Source organism: Ambystoma mexicanum, chromosome 7q (genome assembly GCF_040938575.1).
Source record: "Ambystoma mexicanum isolate Mex_15411 chromosome 7q, UKY_AmexF1_1, whole genome shotgun sequence".
NCBI lineage: Eukaryota > Metazoa > Chordata > Amphibia > Caudata > Ambystomatidae > Ambystoma > Ambystoma mexicanum.
Genome location: NC_090941.1, coordinates 139,772,009 through 139,792,818, shown reverse-complemented (window position 1 = coordinate 139,792,818; position 20,810 = coordinate 139,772,009). Strand labels below are relative to the sequence as shown.

The 20,810-nt window shown below is 47.5% G+C and overlaps 1 protein-coding gene across 2 annotated transcripts in view; it reads left to right on the top strand.

The window, feature by feature from the left end:
• Positions 1 to 20,810, top strand: part of ABCC4 (ATP binding cassette subfamily C member 4 (PEL blood group)) — a 2,280,107-nt gene that overhangs the window by 684,939 nt on the left and 1,574,358 nt on the right. For both annotated transcript variants that reach the window (XM_069639145.1, XM_069639144.1), the window contains exon 5: positions 5,293 to 5,382. In XM_069639145.1, the coding sequence (XP_069495246.1) occupies positions 5,293 to 5,382 (90 nt within the window). The remainder of the gene's footprint in view (positions 1 to 5,292; positions 5,383 to 20,810) is intronic.

Here is a 20,810-nt window from a genome sequence, read left to right as displayed (position 1 = left end):
CGGGCTCGGGCAGTCGGCACGATCCTCGGGAGCCTTTGAGGTCCCAATCGGACAAGTTGGATTGCTCTAGCCATGCCTGCTCCAGGTCCCGGTCCTCGACGCCCTCTGAGGTCTTCTAAGAAGACATCGATGCCATCAGCGCCATGTCCGTTGAGTGACTCTCTCGAGGCTCCGCCTCCGAGGAAGTCATCGGCGCCGAGGCCGTCGAAGGACACGCTCGGGGCTCCGCCCTCGTGGCCTGTGTCGAAGCCATTGGCGCCACGCTCAACGTCTATGCCGAATCCGTCAATGCCCTTGATGCCTTTTGTGGAGGCTTTACCAGAGGTACCCTATGTGTCGGTGGAAACTCTGAGGAAGGCCCTGAAGAAGTCGATAAAGCCTGTATTTGAGCCTTTTTCTGTGCCCTCTTCCAGGGATTTGTTCCAGCCTCTGGATTATATTTCTGAGGTGGCGGAAGGGTCTGAGGAAGGTTTGGTTTCTGATGAGGTTCCTGATGACCTGTTATCTGGTCATAGCCAGTTGGAAGACCTGCGTTAGTCTTTCCACGACGTCGGTGGTCTTGATACCTCCCCGGAGGTTGAGTTTGGCAGGCCTGAGCCTGGTACGCATGCTGAATCTTCTTGGATTTCTGCAGGATGACCTGACAGATATCCTTGACCAAGGTTCACCCACTGACCCGGTGCTGCCATTTCATATGGCTTTACAGAGAAGGGGGGGCGGTGGCTTGGACTGCTCCGGAGAGTCTCCCGGCAGTCTTTGCCGAATAAATACCGTCCAGCCAGTAGTGACCCCTGCTACTTGACTATGCACCCCACTCCGGAGAGTTTGGTGGTGCAGGCGGCTACGGCCCCAGCAAAGCAAGCGTCGTACCCTACCATCCCTCCTGATAGGGACGACAAGCGTTTTGATGGCTGGGCGAATAAAGTGTTTTCTTCAGAGGGTATGACCTTACAGGCAGCCAACTCCGTGTGTGCCTTAGGACGTTTCACTCACACTCTGTGGAATTGTGTGTCTTTGGCGGCTGAACATAATCCCGAAGGGGAGGAACGGGATGGTCTTCTTACTCTCGTTCAGGATGGCAAGGATGCCATGTGTGAATCCGTTCAGTCGGGTCTGGGCATGGCAGATTGTGTCAGCCCGTCCATGGCGGCGAGCACAGTAATGCACAGATTTGCGTGGTTGCGGAAGTTGGGGTTTGCTCCTGACGTACAAGCCCGGCTTCTCAACATGTCCTTTGATGGTGAACATCATTTTGGCATCAAGGCTGACGAGAGCCTTGAGAGGTTGCAGACCTCCAAAGCTGCAGCGAAGTCGTTGAGCGCTGCAGTTCACCAACCTCCGCCTTTTGTCCTAGGTGACAGCAATGGAGGGGAGGCTCCTTTCGATACTACTCTTCCTTTGGTAGATCGAGGGGAGCTGCCAGTCAAAGGGGCCACCATAGGAGGGCCAGAGGTGGAAAACGAGCTACTCGAGGTGCCAAGGCCGCTCAGGGAGTTGCCTCTTTGCCCTCAGGCACTGCCGCAGCTGCTTCAGCTCAGTCATGAGGCCATGTCCCATGGTTCACCGTTTGGGGGAAGGCTTGCGCAGCATCTTGTAGAATGTTGTGCCATTACTTCAGATGTGTGGGTTCTGGAGATCATAGCCCACGGCTACTGTCTTCCTTTCTGGCAGAGGCCTCACGACAATCCACCAGGGAATCTCTCTTTGAAGAGTTTGGATCCGCTCTTTGTGCAGGAAATCAAATCCCTGCTGGAGAAAGGCACCATAGAACTGGTGCCTGTAGCGGAGAGGAACAAGGATTGGTATTCCCCATATTTTTTGAAAAAAGACGGGGGTTTGAGACCCATCATGGACATGCGTGGTTTGAACAAGCTCCTCAGGAAGGACAAGTTCAAGATGGTTACTCTTTCTCAAGTCCTCCAGGCCCTTCAACTTCAGGACTGGTTGGTGTCTCTCGACCTCAAGGACGCTTACTTTTATGTGCTGATTCAACCCAAGCACAAGAAGTACCTGAGGTTCGCGGTTGGCGACTCGCATTTTCAATTTCGGGTCCTGCCGTTTGGATTGACCCCCGCCCGAGGGTCTTCACCAAGCTCATGGTGGTGGGGGCAGCGTATCTCAGGAAAGGGGGATTCATGTCTACCCCTACCTGGACGATTGGTTGATCAGGGCGCGCTCTCCCGAGCAAGTCCTGGATCATCTGTCAGTCACCTGCCACTCCCTTCACAAGCTGGGCTTCTCCCTCAACTTAAAGAAGTACTACTTGACACCTACCCAGTGGCTCTAGTACATCGGAGCAGTGCTGGACACATCCCTGGGGCAGTGTTCGCCTCCCCAGGTGAGGGCTCATCACATTCTTCAGATGGTGCACAAGTTTCAACATGCCCAGAGTCTCCCGGCGTTCAAGTTCTTGAGGTTGCTCGGCCTCATGGCATCCTGCATTCTTCTTGTGCCAGAGGCCAGGTTGCAGATGAGAACTCTGCAATGGGCTCTCAAGCTCCAGTGGTCGCAGTCCTCCGGCAGAATGTCGGATCCCATTCAGGTGCCGTCCTCGGTCACCTAGGATCTTCTGTGGTGGGCTGGCGAAGGCAATCTGATGAAGGGGGCTCCATTTTGGCTACCCTGGCCGGAGGTAACGACCAAGGCGGACGCGTCCATCACGGGATGGAGAGCTCATGCCAACGAGTTGACAGTCAGCGGTCGTTGGTCTCCGTCGGAGTCCAGGCTCCCTATCAATCTGATGGAGCTGAGAGCCATCAGGCTAGCCCTGAAGGCTTTTCTGCCGTCTGTGCGGGGTAAGAATGTCCTGATGCTGACGGACAACACAGTGGCCATGCACTACCTCAACAAAAAGGGAGGGGCAGGGTCTCTCCCTCTGTGCAGAGAGGCAATGCAGCTCTGGTGCTGGGCCATCCAGCAGGAAATTTCGACCTCGGCAGTTCATCTGGCCGGAGACGAAAACGTGGCGGCGGACGCTCTGAGCAGGCAGAGCACGGTCTCTCACGAGTGGGAGCTGGCTCAGGAGATTCTCCTGGAGATCTTCGCCCTTTGGTGGGACCCAATAAGTGGATCTCTTCGCCACCAGTGCCAACCGGAAGTGTGAAGGAGTCTGCTCGCAGGAATTTCCTCCAAGAGGAGCCTTGGGGGACGCGTTCGTAGTGGAGTGGTCCTTCCCACTGCTGTATGCGTTTCCTCCAGTCCCTGTCATTCCGCAAGTGCTGCAGAGGTTACGGAGGTTCGGTTCCCGGATGATCCTCATTGCTCCTGCATTTGCCCGGAGAACGTGGTACCCGAAACCTTCTCAACATGTCCATCTGCCCTACACGCCGTCTTCCCTACCGAGACGATCTGCTCTCACGGGAGGGGGGTCAGGTTCTCCATTCAGAGGTCAAGGCCCTCAACCTTCATGCTTGGCTTCTGAAAGGTTGAGGTGTAAGGATTGGGACCTTCCTGAAGACGCGATGGAGGTATTGCTTTGGCCAGAAGGCCTGCAACAAAGTCCCTGTACCGTTGCCACTGGAGAAAGTTCTGCGACTGGTGCATGGTTAAGAATGTGGATCCTTTTTCATGTGCCATTCCTGTGCTTCTGTCTTTTTAGCTTTCTTTAGCCCACAAGGGCCTGAAAGTGGGTACCATTAAGGGTACCATTAAGGGTTACCTGGCAGCGCTGTCCATATTTAAGCACTCGTCTGAGGAGTGTTGTTATTTTAAGATTCCTTTGATTTCCCAGTTTCTCAAAGGGTCACTAATGTGTTTCCACTGTCACCTTTCCAGGTGCCCGGTTGGTATTTGATCCTGGTTCTAAAATTCCTCATGAGAGCTCTGTTTGAGCTCTGTTTGAGCCTTTACATTCTTGCCCTTTGAGACTGTTGACCTTGAAAACTATTTTTAGTTGCGGTCACTTCCGCTCGCAGAGTGAATGAGTTGCAGGCACTTTCTGTTAAGCCACCCTTCACAGTGTTTCATGAGGACAGGGTTGTCCTTAGGGTTTGTCCTTCTTTTCTTCCGAAAGTTGTGTCGGAATTTCATTTAAGCCAGTAGGTTGTTCTTCCGGCGTTCTATCCTCCTCCGCATCCTGGTAAGGAAGAGAGGCTCCATAGCTTTGATCCTAGGAGAGCTTTAAGTTTCTACATCTCACGCATGTCCCGGGTCAGAGTGGACGATCAGCTCTTTATTGGATACGCTGGAAGGCATTTGGGACAAGCTGTTAGTAAACAGACTTTGTCTAGATGGATTATCTTGGCAAGGCGGTCCTCTATTCTGCAATTTAATTGGGCATTCTAAAATTCTAAATTCTTTCACACCTCCTTACGTTGGTACTGCTTTGGGAGTCTGTCATAGATGTGGAATACGTCGGAGGAACCAATCCCTTCGAAGAACAAGTTACTTTCTTACCTGCTAACGTTCTTTCGATGGGATTTTCTGACGACGTATTCCACATCGCACCCTCCCTTCCTGCCCCTCCACAGAATTTCTTATGCTATTGCAGCTTTCGTTTCTGCAAGGCTTTCTGTAGTCATTCTGGCAGAAGATTGGTGCCATACGTTCGGGGAAAAAACTACAACTGTGGCCACGGGTGTCGTGCGTCCTACTTATAACATCCGGTGACGTCAGCTTGACGGAGGCCTTCGACGACAGCATATCGACGCAGGACGCAGATGCCGAAAATTTTCCGAAGCAGCACAGCTGTGGTGATTACCTGTCATAGATGTGGAATACGTCGTCGGAACATCCCATCGAAAGAACGTTACCAGGTAAGAAAGTAACTTGTTAATTTGTTGCATTGTATATTACGTCATTGATAAACCTTGACAGCACAAGGTCCGGCTGTATAAGTCAAGGGATGTTGTTTTTATGTTATAAACTGTGTCAAATTTGTATGTTTCTATGGGAAGGTCTGAGACTCGCTACACAGATGGCGAAGGTTATTTGTGTAAAATATATATAAAAATCATACAATTTATTGTGATCAAAGAACTGTGTGAACAAATGTATTTAATTACGTGTTTGCTTGTCCAGATATGCCCTGGTCAATTGTGTTTGATACATTTTGATCAGTGCATACATGTTTTGCTGTGCTGTAGAGTTGAGTGGCCTTTCTTAAATTATTCTGCTGCACTCGGCCCATAAATTTCTCTTGTTGCTACCCTGGGTAGTTTGTCTTTGAATTAAAATGACATTTTATAGTGCTGAAAGATTATTTTTACATGTTCATTTGTATTACAAACTACACATTTCCAATAAAGCATTTCTTAATTTTAAACTAAGGGACGTGTTTTTCTCTCGTTTTAGGCACTCCGACTAAGTAACACTGCTATGGGGAAAACTACAACGGGACAAATAGTAAATCTTCTATCCAATGACGTAAATAAATTTGATCAGGTAAGACTTGTTTTTTTTATGTGCACACTTAATATAATTTGTGAAAGAATAGAGACATTTTGATCAGGCTGTCCCAGTGCAGGTTTAGAGCACAGTCACATAAATACGCATCGATGGAATCAAAATGGACCGGATCCGGCAAAAACGTCTCGGTGGGGCTCTCCATCCCCCTGACTCACTCAGGGGCCAGCACGTGACTCTCTCACTCCTGCTGCATCGCTTTCAGAAGACTAGGTAGTGCTCCATGCCGTTACATTGCACGCACTGATAACCTTTCAGAAGAATCAGCACTGCAGGCAGAAACTGCCAAATCCTCTCATACTGTGTTGCAGCTATCCAAACTTGTATATATGTCCTGCAATTTACAGACATCGCTTTATTAGTGTGACCATTGTGACCAATCAAAACAAAAGAATCCATTATTTACTTAAAAGGGCTTCTTACTAAACCTCTATAAGACATGTTAACATTTAAAATTGTGGACTTTATGATGTTCCCATAATGCTCTTTGCTTTTATGCAAATTGCTAGGATTAGGTTCTATGAAGAGATACTGTGTTGCATAACCTGCCTGGGGCCACGCACCTTGCCCCACCCCATCCTTCCCACAGCCTCGCCCCACCCCATCCTTCCCACAGCTCGCCCCTCCAAAGAGGTGACAGTTCCCCCAAAATATTTTTTCCATTTCCAGCACTGCTCCCTGCCCAAAATACCTCCACTTGGGAACTGTTTAAGTCCATTTTATCAAACCGTATCATCAAACATTGCAATCGAAGTGCCTGCCAGTGTTTTTTCAAAGCAGTCTTCTGAGAGTTAATGACTTATTTGGAGCTGTGAACTCACTACTGGTGCAATAAAAATGTGATATCCAGATCTGCCTTAGCAACTCGGTTTATATAAAGCCAACAGTTTTGGCTTGTGTATAAGTATTAGTCATTTGGCAGCCACTGCTATTACATGCCCAGATACTCGCAACATTTTGAACCTGCTACCATCAATGGCCAGTTAATACCACTACGGTAGTGCCTGACAAGTGCCTTTCCCACGTGTACACAAAAGCCCAAACTGTTGCCATTGCCAATGCTTGTTTTTGTTTTTGGATACAACTGCACGTTTTGTTTATACTCAACAATGCAGTAAAAAGGCCATCTCCCCATTTAACGATATGACGTTGCAACTTCACTTTGGTTTGTCAGTAGGATTTGGCATATAGACTCTTATTTTACATAAACATCTCCTTGAGGGAGTTGATAGCCCATCCCTTTACCGATTTTGTGTATTTGTATGTGGAATGATGTATAAGATAAGGAAAGGATCTTGTTGTTCCAAATGTATCCTCTATTTGACGAGGTTCCAGTGCCCTGTTCTTTTTGGTTCTGTTACTATACTGCACTTAGCATGCTAATGGTCAAAATGCTGGCTGTAGCTTTCCCTTTGATATTTTGTTTTTCTAAAAAGCAGTGCTTCTATACTTCCCTTAACTCTTTCTATTCCCTCGCCCCTTAGTCCCCTGCATATGTAGTGAAAAGTGGACAGAGAAATACCTAGGAAAAAGGGAGACAAATACAGATAAGGTAGTCCACATAACAAAGACTGAAATGGGTAAACCTTGCTTAATCAATGCAAACCAAGCCTGAATGCCCCTGAAACTTCAATCTCTGCTCATATCTGACAATCATCACCTCGGTCCTGTCTAATTAAGCTTTGTTTATTGGGTATTTATAATGCGCCTATACAGCAAAAGTATTTCAAGGCGCATCAAGAAGGGAGGGGAGGAAGGGGAGGACAAAATAACGTTCCTACTAGGTCTTGACCTTGCAAGTGCAGTAACAAGAATCCAGTTGAGAGGTGGAAGAGTGGGTGAAGGATGGGATGAACTGGGAAGACAAACAATGTTCCTACTAAGCAGTGAGACGATTCAGAGCGTGCAAGTGCAGTAACTGAAATGAGGGGAGAAGAGGTGGAGGAGGTGTGCAGGGCATGGAGGAAGGGGAAGCCGGGAGGGAGGAGAAGGGAAGAATAAGTGCAGGTGAACAGGTTCACTTGCACTTAGAGGAGAGAGTGCACAAGGGAGTGCTTGAGGAGAAGGGGGAGGGAGTCAGTGTCAAGGAATTGCTGCAGATTCGACTTCCCCAGAGAGAGGGAATGCCCAAAGTGACTAAGGCAAAATGTCTACATGTCGGATATGGAATAATATAGCTGCAAGATTTGCTAACAGGAGTAATGAGAGAGGAGGGACAGTTAAATGTTATCTCATGTTATTTGGCATTCATGTAGTGCTCTATATATCTTTGATATGACCTCACAGCGCTGGTAGGTTGAACGCCCGCAGGGACGGTAGTCCAGGTCAGTCGAGAGAGTAAGGAGTCATAGGGTGCTTGGGAGCACGGATTTTGTGTGCAGCTGAAGCGATTGCCTGATGGTAGCCGCATCCTAGCATTATGCCTGGTGGTATTTGATATCAGTTGAATGTGTGCAGTCTGGAGGATGGTGACCAGGACTGGGTTCTGGCTGCGTTAGGCCTGTGTGGGATGCTTATGTGTGCAGCCAGGCCGATTTTCGTGGAGTATAGCTGCATTTTATCAGAATGTTGAGGTGTTCATGAAGTATTGTTCGTATGTGAGCAGCGGGGGCCGAAATTGATCGAGCGGTGTAGCTGCGCTCTAATTATGTGTTGGTGTAGAGAGTGAGCATAGTGATATGAGAGGTGAGTGTCTGGGAGGAGGTTTTGATCTAACAAGCTTGCTATTCCGGATTTCAAGTCCGCGTTTGTGATTGCTACGTTCAGAGCAAACTTATTTGTGACTGAATAGCCGCATTCAGTGGCGTCATTGCTCGGGATGTCTTTGAACATTTGTCATCAGGTTGCAAGGTCTCAGCAGCCTAAGGTGGTCTTAATTGGCATTATGGAAAGAGCCAGGTTTTTAGAGCTTTGCGGAAGGCCATGCAGTGTTGGGTGTGTCGAATATGTGGGGGAGTGAGTTCCACAGAGTTTGGGCCAAGGTTGAAAAGGCAGAACCTCCGATCCTGACAGAATTAGAGGGTGGAATCACTAGAAAGAGGGCAGTGCTTGATCTTCGGGTGCAGGATGGGAGGTCGAGTTTTATCTTCTCTTGTAGGTACGTTGGGTCAGTCTTGTGCACTGCTCGGTGGGTAATGAATAGGGTCTTGAAGGTGGCCCTTTGTCCGACTGGGAGCCAGTGGAGGGTTTGAATAGGGAACAGTAATGGCTGTTCCTCCTACCCGCACCTTTCTTACCTTGTCAGGCGCTGCTGGTTGACGGCTGCACTGGATGCTCCACCAGCGAACAGAGGCAAACAGTCTGGAGCTGCTACTGGAGCAGCTGCTGAAAGAGCGCAGGAGCACAGAAAAAAGACACTAGCAGGAAAGAAAGCTGAAAGGGGATGTGGGGGGGGAGAGAGGACACAAGAGAAGTGGGTCTCTGCTCACCTTTACTCCTAGATGGAAATGGAGTGCAGGACCCTCACAGAAGCCAGGTCGGCAGCTTTTGGGTGGGGGGCTCGTGGGGAATGAAAACAGCATAAAAGGAAAGCGGGCTGAGGAGGGGGAGAAACAGCAAAGAAGTGCAAAAAGGAAAAGTCACCAGCAGGGAAGAAGGTTGAAAGGGGGGAGAGGGGACACAAGAGAAGGGGGTCTCAACTCACCTGCACTCTGAGATGCAAAAGGGAATGTGGGTGGGCCTGCTGGGTGCCAGATCCTTGCAGAAGCGAGTTTGGCAGCAAATGGGGTTTGGGAGGGGCTATGGGGAAAGAAACATGTTAATTGCATCAACGCATCCTACCAATGCCGGTCTTCAGCAAGGGTAATGGACACAGGCAGAGTATTTGAGGTGAGGCAAACGGAACTATGTTCTATCTGCTCTGTAACTACCAGACTTTACTTACGTATAGTATTTATAAAACATAAACTACAATAACTACATGGGCTGCCAAGGATGATACAACCACAGTCATAACATTACTGATAATGCAACAGTGAAGGGTTGATGGAATAAAAAGGTTGGTGTAGCACGAGGAAAGATTGCAGACCAAAAAGTGTGGTTGGGAAATGTATATGGTAAAATGTAAAAGTTTTAAAGTTTGATGAGTATAGGGGTGAGTAGTGAATAAGACTCCTTCTCTGCCCTACTATTAAACCAGCAGGGATCCCAATCATAAAGTTGAAACAGGAACAATCCTTCAAATATTCTTCCTTCTCCTCTTAGGGTAGCGCAGGCAGCAGGCAGACTATACACTTCAGAAGGGATATCAGCAGACACCAAAGCAAACCAGACAATAATAAGACTGGGGTACCAAAAGAAAATTGTCCAACCACATTTCTATAAAAATACATTACATTAAACTAGAAAATACACTCAACTAATCAAAACACCAATGACTCACCGCCTGTAAAGGAAAACGCAGAGAATGCAGAGTTTGGAATGAAGGGTGCACAATGTGTTTGAAGGCAGGTGTGCACAGGCATTGATTTCAGCAGCGACAGGCAGTCACTGAAGATGCCTTCAAAAAGATAGAGAGCAGAGTCTTACAAATACCAGGGCTGTTTAAGGTGAGCAAGGGGCACAGAACCACTTGAAATGCTGTTTAAGTGCGTGTCTTTGTGGCTCAACAGCATTTAGCCTGGCTTCTGGTTGCTTTAAATGCGTTGATTCGGTATCGGAACATTCTGAGTCAGTGATTCCCTTTGTGATTTTGACAATGAGGTGTTGCAGTAATATGTCATTGTTCAGGGTAAACGTTGGCAATTTGTCAAAGGCCAGAGAATGTCAAGAGCAGATAAGCCCTCTAAGCAATTTGCATTGGAAGTTGTAACAAAATCATATTAGGTGGTAACTAAAAACGAGTTGGGCAATTGGCTATTTGCCCAACACGTATTGATGAAATGCAAAGAGAAAACATTTTATATGCAAACAGTGTCAAATATTTCATAAAGTATTAGTGAACATGAATATTTTCTAACTTGCCTTAACCTGCACGTGTTTCACACTACCCGAGCTTCATCTAGGTTCATATGGGGCATACATTCAATTCAATATTAATACAATGTTAATGAATCAAAAACATGAATAAACATTTTAATGAATTGTCACACCCCAATTGCATACATTTCTGGCAAAACGATCTAATATAGAGCTGAGACACCTTTTATAGATGAATTTCTTAATATGTGTCTGTCTTATTGGCACCAAATACAGGAAACAAAACATTCCTCACTGTAGTGACTACTGTACTCCTAGTTCGCCTGTTCCCTTTCCTCCACCACCGGGAGAACGAATAGGAATGGATAGGAGGTGCACCATGGGACATTTAAGGGGGACCATTCGATCTTAGGAGAGAAATCTTGCCTGCAAGAAACTGCAGGGTAACGAGTGGAATGGTAACAACTGCTTGGCTTCCAGATTCAGTGGCTAGCTCCAATGCAGAAGTTTCTGCTGAGGTGGGTGCCTCTGCGTTGCAGGTGCCGGGCGTGGACCACTTCCGCCGCGCCGCCATTTCGTCTGATGCTGTTATATTAGAGGATGAACATTACATGGGAAATCTGGATCCAGTGCGTACCCTCTAAGAGGAGGTTGATTGGCTTTAGCCACTGATCAGTGTGCATAGAGACCTCGGAGTAGGCTGTGGGTGGCTATAAGCCCTCAGGCTTAGACCCAGTAGCCAGATTGAATCTAGTAGAAGAGTCCAAAGACCCTTTGATGCTTACACTAGTAGCCCTACAGACCATGGGGGTAGGCCTTTGTCAAATGATCCGTGCAACCTCTCCCAGCAGAAGTACTGCTTGGAAAGCAGTTCATCTGCTTGGGATCCTGGGAAAAGAGAGCTGCACCTTCTCAGTCCTTTTCTTCCTATGGGTGAATGACTACAGGTGATCCGGAGGCAATCTAGAAAAGATTTCTAATCAGCAGAAGAGCCCGTTCTTTAGGGACCTAGGTGTCCCAGCATTGCATGCTGTGCAGCGGTCCTACCAGTGGTCGACACTGATACACTAGGAGCAAAGTATGTGGGGGGCTCTGATGCCGGTTAGGAACCTTTGCACCATGCATACCTCATAAAACCACACAAGGCTGACCTGCAGTAGGGGGGAACTGGGGCACTGGAAGCTAGGGAAAAGAACAAGACTGAAGCAAAAGAAGAAAATACACAATGAGAGGGAGGAAATGCATTGAATAAACAGCCCTTGGGTGGTGGATGCATCCATTCCCATCTGTGCAGTGAAGTGGACTGATTCAGCAAGGGTTCAGGCCCACTGCTGCGCCTCCACATGCCTGAAAAGTAAAGGGGAAGTGATCACTTTTCCTGTGCAAAAGGCTTTGTTCACGTCCTGTGAGAAACCTGAGGGTATTCTCACTTCAAAACCCTTTGGATTCTTTGTGCAGGTGGCCAGGAAAGGGCCATTGCTCTTGGATCCCTACTCTGGGGGCGGAGAAGTGAGGAAGGATCACCTGGGTTGAGGGTCCTTGGGAACTGGGAGTGGGGTTCCCTTGGGCGAGACATGGTATCCCCCTTTCCAACCCAACCCTTCTCTAACCTTTATGGGTTATTGTAAACTAGCTTCCCTTATTTTCCCTCAGTCACACCATTCTAGTACTGGGACGAGGAAGAGACGACTAGTAGTTATACATGCCAACATGCAGCTACACAACTCTTTGGAGGATTTACTCTTTATAACACCTTAATAAATATCAAGTTCTAAATTTATAAACCATATAGTTGAGCTATCAAAACATAATGCCTTCTGCACTGAACCACCCTCATATAGACTAGTAAAGTGGTTTAGCCAGACCTTTTTGTTCTATTGGCACTGCTTGAACAGGAACTTGTTGTTCTGGAGTTTTAATGCCTAGAATGCACCCGGGTCCTTTCCTAGTGACGGCTTTGAGCATAGTTTCAGAGTCTCTTCGAGCCATTAAGCCCTTATTCCTTTTTTAGCCAATTCTTAAAATGTTGTTTTAATTTACATACCTCACTTGTATAACCTTTTGCAATTATTATTTCTAAGAAACGTAATATTGCAACATAATTCTTTCTTTTTATCCTGTACCTGTCTATGAAAAGTGTGCTTATATTTTCCCACAAATGAAACCGTCAAGGGATACAAACTCCCTATAAAACAACCCAACAACCTCTGTACCACAAACTGGTAATTAAATGTGTCTGTTAAATCAGGATCATTGGATCTCAGCAAAAAATCTATTTGCTTATTAAAACTTCAATATGGCAGCCTAAGTATGGTATCTTTTTCCCTTCTACTATCAAATGTTTAGCAGGAAATTCTTTGTTGGGTATAGTGAATGCAAATTCAAGAGAGAGCATGTTATGGTCACTTACATCAGTTGCTAATACAGATAAAGTAGTACATTTCAGACATCTATCGCGTGACACAAAGATGTCATCTATTGTAGACTTTTGTTTCATATTTTGCCATGTGCATTTCAGAGCACAACCCCCTTTGATACAATCATTGAGAATATGAAAGTCCCACAAATCCATCTCTGCTTGAATCAACCTTCTGCAATCCCTTAATCTGGACACTTTATTTACCTGGGTGTCTGCGTATACCAAATTTGATCGAGGCATTTGCTATTAAAATCTCCCATTATTGTATAATAAGGGTCACACTCTGACAACCAATAAGATAGTAGATCAGATAATTCGACCAAAAACCTCTCTAATGTGTTTTTTTTAAATTAAAATAAACATTAATTAAGATACAAATATTCAACGCATTTGGATTTAAGCTAAACCATTCGATCTTAACAATTAAAATATCTGAGGAATTCGACAGTTTCTCCAGCATTGGATCTTTCATAGATTCAGATGCTTGAATATTCCCCGTCGTCAGACTGGGAATCCTAATATTCCCCGTCGTCAGACTGGGAATCCTCGGTGATAAATTAAATAATAATAATAATATATATATATATTTTTTTTAATACACTGCCACCTAGCAGTGCATGTACATAGCCCATTATAGCCTATGAGCCACTCCATTATGTAGTCCCTCCACCTCACTTTGGTCCTTTCTGGCCCCAGCCAATGAGGTGGCAGGGCTTAAGCTCCGCCCCCGGCAGCCATCTTCAGATTTTTCACCGCAGTCTATCAGACACAGGGAATCCTCAAGCTCTCTGAGCTTTTTCAAATTCTTTCTACTTTTGTGTGGAATATATTTGTAAAATATATTCCATCTTGTTCCCCTTCTTAGGGGCTTTCTTTCCAATTAACCTTGGTGGCAAACCTTGTTGTTTTCCTCTCAAAATCGTCGACTGAACTTCTCTTCAGAAATGTAGGCACCTCAGGCTGTCAGGAAGCCTTCCCTGTTCAGGGACTGCACGAGGTGCAAGAAGAAATTGGTTTACTACAAGGACCCCCACGAGCATTGCATTTATTGTCTGTACCCACATGACATTAAAAAATGCGAGATTTGTAAAACTTTTTCCACCAAGACCCTTCATGACAGGCATAGAAGACTCCTTTCATACCTGGAATCCAGGGATCAATCTTCGGACGAAGAGTCTGTCAGAACAGCTCCTGTCCAATCCAGCACTCCATCTGAGAGGCAAACTTCAAAGAGAAGGGCCTCTTCAGTGGAAAGGAGTTCCTCTCTCAAATCCAAAAAGAGGAAGCTGGAATTGATACCCTTTCTGCCTCCAGTTGACCTATCAAGCCAGAAAAAGTCAGCAAAATCTGCCTCCAGAGGTAAGGAGGAGTTTGCAAAAAACGGGGGGGGGGGCAGTCGTCGGCGGGTAAACCGCCCACGAATGAAGGGAAAGGTAAAGGCCCGTCATCGGCCATACCGTCGACGAAACCAGCATCGACGACGCTTAAGACATCGTCGACAGTTAGATCATCGTCATCGGACACGTCGACCGCGAAGCAATCGTCGACGAGCAAGAAACACCACTCGTCCACGAAGCATTCATCCATGACGCAGTCGTCCACGGAACACACTCCACTTTCGTCAACGAAGCCCTCGTCGACGGGAAAATGTCAGTCGTCGACGACGAATCCCTCGTCGACTGGAAAATCTCAGTCGACAGCGAAGCCTTCGTCGACGGGACAATCTCAGTCGTCGACGGGAAAATCTCAGTCGACAGCGAAGCCCTCGTCGACGGGAAAATCTCAGTCGTCGACGAGGATAACATCATCCATAACGCCTTCAGAGGCACCGCAAATTTCGGCAGTTACAGAGGAATTACTGCCTCTCACTCTTGAAGCTCCTGTCATTACAAGCAATATCATTGAGAAGAATACTGTAACTGAACCTCTGGTGAAGCAATTTTCACCTTTGGGGCACATGGCAGAACTTCCGGATATAATTCTTCAGGAAGAATTCTCTGATGCGGAAGTGGTGGAAGAGTCCATCGTTCCCTTACCGAAACAATCCAGCCCTCCTTGGCACCCGTCCACGGGAGAATCCGAATATCCTCATGACCCGGTGCTCATGTTATCCGTGCAGAGGATTGTAGAAGAATTTTACAAACGGCAAAGGGAGAAGCAAATTCCGATTAATCCCATTCCTAGAGAGTCATCCCCGATTCCAGGCACATCGGGTTGCTCTCCTTACAGGAGTAGACCGCAAAACGGATGAGATCACCTGCTCGAAGACCGAGGAGCAGCACCCACAGTGCTTCACCTACAAGAGTCCCGTCACCACAGTCATCGCACAGACCGCGATCTCCGGACGTAGATCCCACCATGGTACCGTCCACCATCTCGGTATCAGACTGGCAGGAGGATCCTTTTGGTGAATTTTCGGAACCAGAAGAAGGAGAAATAACTCAGGAGCCAGACGCACCCAGTGATTGGGATGACTACGTCGTCGAGAAGCCCAGGAGGAGAGACTCGCCGGGCAAGGCCTCACCACCGGATGATCTCGTCTCTTTCCACACCATAATAGGTAAAGCCGCAGAACTGTTTAAAATTCAGGTTTCTTCGGAGGAAAGGCAATCAGTGCTCTATGAGCACAGGGACAAACGAAGGAGGACAGTGACCACAATTCCCCTCCTCGATACCATCTGGGATTCCGGATCCAAGATCCTATCTACGCCCTTATCGACTCCGGCGTTGGTGTCCAGGCCAGAAAAGAAATATAAAGCTCCGGATTCGGCACCGCTTTGTTTAAGGGGTTATACGAAACCGGACTCAGTTATTACAGTGGCGGCCAGAAAGAAAATCGCCAACCCCTCCTCACCGTTGTCGGCACCACCGGATAAGGACGGACGTAAATTGGAAGCCATGGGCAGGAAAGTATCATCTTCTGCATCACTTACAATCAGAGCGGGTAATGCACTGGCCATGACCGCAAGATTCGATCGCGAGCTTTGGCTCCGCATGTCTAACTTGGCGAAACAATTACCACCGGAGCTCCAGGAGGAGGCAAAATCCATAATCGCGGATGGTGAAGCAACATCGGATCACATGATCGACGCAGCAGTTGATGTGGCCGAATCAGGCTTCAGGCAGATGGCGCACGGCACAGTGCTCAGAAGGCAGGCCTGGATGAAGGCTACTAACTTTAGACCTGAAGTTCAGGCGCAGATACTAGACATGTCATTTGACGGCCAAGATCTCTTTGGGAAAAAGATAGACGACCATTTGAAGGCAATCAAGACAGACACTGACACAGCCAGAGCCATCAGTTCTTTAAAGGACAAAAGTAAGGACCATCGGTCTTTTCGTCCCTTTAGAGGTTCATCTTCCAAGTTCAGGGGATACAGTCGTTCCTCCTATGGTCAAAAAGCACAAGGCGGCACGTACCAAGACAATAAATATCAGTCATCCAACAGATACGCCCCTAAAGGCAGACGTGGCTCCGCCCAAGGGAAGTCGCAAGGCAAGCAGAACTGACTACCAATTCCCCCCCCCCCCTTCGCCACGCCCCGGTGGGGGGAAGGGTGAGCCAGTTTTTCCAGCGCTGGCGGTCAATTACATCGGACAAATGGGTGTTACAGGTGATCCGAAAGGGTCACACCTTGGAATTTCTGGACCAACCTCCTTCCCTGCCTCCAACTCCCCGCAGAGTGCATATGCTAAGACAGGTCATGTCCGAAGTGAAAAAACTGCTCCAGAAGGCAGCAGTAGAACCAGTACCCTATTCTCAGAGGGGAAAAGGTTTCTACTCCCGATTCTTCCTCGTCAGAAAGAAAAACGGTCAATGGAGGCCCATCTTGGACCTGAGGGCTCTCAACAAGTTCATCAAGCGCATAACTTTCAAGATGGTAGCTCTACAAGGGGTGCTACCTTGGTTAAACAAGCACGACTTCTTGGCCACTTTAGACTTGGAGGATGCATACTTCCACATTCCGATCCATCCAGCACACAGGCAGTTCCTCAGGTTCACACTGGGAGGACTCCACTTTCAGTTTCAAGTGCTTCCGTTCGGTCTAAAATCGGCGCCAAGAGTTTTCACGAAATGCCTGGCACCGGTAGCGGCAAGTCTCAGGAGAGCAGGAACGGACGTTTTTCCATACCTGGACGATTGGCTGATAAAGGCAAGTTCAGCTGAAAAGGCTCGTTCGGCAGTGTCGAGGACGGTCAACCTCCTAAAAGAGTTAGGTTTCTCCATCAACCAGACGAAGTCCTGCCTCGTTCCCAGCAAGGTAGCTCTCTTCCTGGGAGCCGAGCTCGACTCCAGCATTCCCAGAGTGAGACCATCCACAGAGAGAATAGCAGCGATTCTACGCTTAACTTCGAACTTCCTACAGAAAGAGACATCTGTACGCTCTTACAAATCCCTATTGGGCATGATGTCATCATGCATATTCCTCATACCGAACTGCAGGCTTCGCATGAGGCCGGTTCAGGAAGCTCTGGACCACCAATGGAAACAAGCTTTCGGATGCTGGGAAGACATTGTCCAGATTCCATCGACGTTGCACAAGGCCCTTCGATGGTGGAACGCTCCGAGGAATCTTCTACAGGGAATGCCGTTTCAAGCACCGACATCGACCCTCCTGCTGCGGACGGACGCTTCCTTATCAGGCTGGGGCGCTCATCTTGCGGACCTCCAAACCAAGGGATCTTGGTCGTCACAAGAGTCCCAGCTCCACATCAACGTGTTGGAGCTCAGGGCCGTAAGGTTGGCGCTGAAAGCCTTCCTACCGGTTATAGCTGGTCAAGTTCTTACAGTCCAGACAGACCACACGACCTCCATGCACTATACAAACAAGCAGGGAGGCACGAGGTCTCAGATTCTGTCGCAAGAAGCCCAACAGCTATGGGCATGGGCCTTGCGCTACGGGATACAGATCAGGGCAGAGCACCTTCCAGGAGTGGACAATGTCCTAGCGGACAGATTAAGCAGAGAATACACAGCGTCACACGAGTGGGAGTTGGACGACAGAGAAACCCGACGGATATTTGCCTTATGGGTCCATCCGCAGATCGACCTTTTTGCCACCAGGAACAACAAAAAATGCAAGAGATTTGCGTCAAGATACCCCGAGCACCAATCGCTGGGAGACGCTTTCTCAGTGGATTGGTCGGGGAAGCTCCTCTACGCCTTCCCACCCATTCCCCTCATGTCGAGGGTACTTCGCAGGGTGAAAGAACAGGATTGTTCCTTGATTCTTATTGCACCCGATTGGGCACGGCAAGTCTGGTACCCGACGCTGAGACATCTATCCTGCAAAATCCCGATTCGTCTCAAATCACATCAATATCTACTGACACAACAGAACTGCAAGGTTCTCCACCACGACCCGAGGAGCCTGTCCCTCAAAGCATGGTTCCTGAGCAGCGTAAACTGATGCACCTAAAGTTACCATCAGAATGCTGGGATATCATCAGGGCCGCTAGAGCCCCGTCCACGCAACTCACCTACACCAGAAAATGGACCAGGTTTTCCAAATGGTGCGAGACCTCTGCGATCGATCCCCTCACGGCCTCGGTTGATCAAATTCTGCCTTACTTGTTGCACCTGGCTAAATCAGGGCTCTCACTGTCCTCTATCAAGGTCCATCTGCCAGCCATAGCGGCCTACACAGTAACCGCGGAGACGCAAGCCTTACTCTCCTTACCAGCGATCAAGATCTTCCTGAAAGGACTGATGCGTACTTATCCGCATACACCTACACCAGTTCCGGACTGGAGCCTCAACACCCTCTTAACAGCCCTCATGCAACCTCCCTTCGAGCCCATACATAGATGCGATATGAAATTCTTGTCCTGGAAGACATCCTTCCTGGTAGCCATCACATCGGCCAGAAGGATCAGTGAGTTGCAAGCTTTGTCTTCGGAACCTCTGTTTACCTTGTTCCAGAAGGACCACGTCATCTTAAGGCCTCACCCGAAGTTCCTCCCCAAGGTACTTTCGGAGATGTCGTTCACTGAGCGCATTGTTTTACCAACCTTCTTCCAGAATCGCGCTTCGGAAGCGGAAAGGACATTACACTCTCTAGACGTTTCTAGGGTGTTGAAGTTTTACTTGCAAAGAACCAAGGAGTTCCGCTCCTCAAACCGGCTATTCATTTCCTTCTCTGGCCGTACCAAGGGCCAACATATATCCAAACAAAGCCTGGCACGCTGGGTATCGTCCTGCATCACCCACTGTCATCAGTTGAGAGGCGACCCTTTAACTAGACCGCCGTCTGCGCACTCCACCAGAGGAAGGGCGGCGTCAACAGCATTCCACGCAGGGGTGGCCTTGAAAGACATATGCAGAGCTGCCACGTGGAACACTCTGCATACTTTCGCGAAACACTACTGCCTGACTGAAGATACCAACAAAGAAACTGCAGTTGGACAGGCAGTGCTCCGCCATCTCTTTGTATAAGGTAGGACCAGCCTCCTTTCCCACCTTTCCCGAAGTATGTAACCGTTGTGTTGCTGCATGGTAAAGGTTTGATCAGAAATATGTTTTTCTGTAATTATGCATATCTGTTTATAATGGTGGCATGTTTTAACTGCTTGGTATTCTATTCAAGCATCTGAATCTATGAAAGATCCAATGCTAGAGAAGTCTTAGTTACTTACCTGTAACTGTATTTCTCCAGCATTGGTATCTTTCATAGATTCACATGCGCCCGCCCGCCTCCCCTGAGAGGCTGCTCCTATGCTCGGCATCCATCATACTGTAATCTCTACGGTTCAAAATCTGAAGATGGCTGCCGGGGGCGGAGCTTAAGCCTTGCCACCTCATTGGCTGGGGCCAGAAAGGACCAAAGTGAGGTGGAGGGACTACATAATGGAGTGGCTCATAGGCTATAATGGGCTATGTACATGCACTGCTAGGTGGCAGTGTATTAAAAAAAAAAAAAAATTATTATTATTTAATTTATCACCGAGGATTCCCAGTCTGACGACGGGGAATATTAGGATTCCCAGTCTGACGACGGGGAATATTCAAGCATCTGAATCTATGAAAGATACCAATGCTGGAGAAATACAGTTACAGGTAAGTAACTAAGACTTCCATAGTAGTAAGCCCCTTTTTGTTCCTAATTGCACAAAGGTCTCCATATGGTCTACCCGTAAGGCCTCTCTGCTCCTTTTATTACATATGTAGCAACACCAACCATTACAGGCACAGTCTCCGTCTCAATCCAATTTTCCTGTAAAGAAATGTCAAATTTTTCACCACTCAATGTATCAAATGAAGTAAACAAAAGGTGTGAATGCCCTCTGGTGTTCCAGAAAACCTCTTCAAATGGGCTGTTTCAATCCCTACTATTACTCTGTCTTTTTTTATGTAGTTATCTCGAAATCAAAGCCCAGTCCAAAATATTCATCTTGGTTCGCTCATCCTTGCTCTCTACATTATATACAGAGCGTCTTGCTGCACTATCTTGAGATACACTAATTCTTAAAGGCATCATATGAGACAAATCGGAGAAGCTTTCTTTTCTAGTAACGGTACACACTTCCCCCATTCCGTTTTGAGGGGCCAAATGCTCAAAAACATTTTATTTCAAAGAAAGCAGCATGTGTGCTTCTTTCGAATACAGCCGTTCTCACCAAGTTGGACAAAAAGTTAAAGTTGGATCAAATAAACCTGATCATCCATCACAACTTAAACTTGGAGATATCTGATGACAGAATCAACCTCAGCCTTGGAATCCCATTAAATAGAGCCAAAATATGCTCCCTACTGAGAGGTATCCAAAGCTTATCATCAAAAATGCATTCAATATACAGTATATACGAATTATTAATTCTTATATTGGATACCAGGGATCTAGCCAATTTGGCCTCAGTCAATGTAAATTGCTGATCTAAACTAGATCTGCCTCTGGTGTATCCACCAGCGTGACATTATCAACCTCTCAGTAATCCCACATTGGTACCCAAATGAGATTCTTCCACAATCTGTTCAACTCTATCCTTGCCTCAGGATGATAGCTCAGGGGCAGCGCGTTCGTCTTGGAAGCAAGACGACGCAGAGCACCACAAGTTTGATACCTGGGTCTAC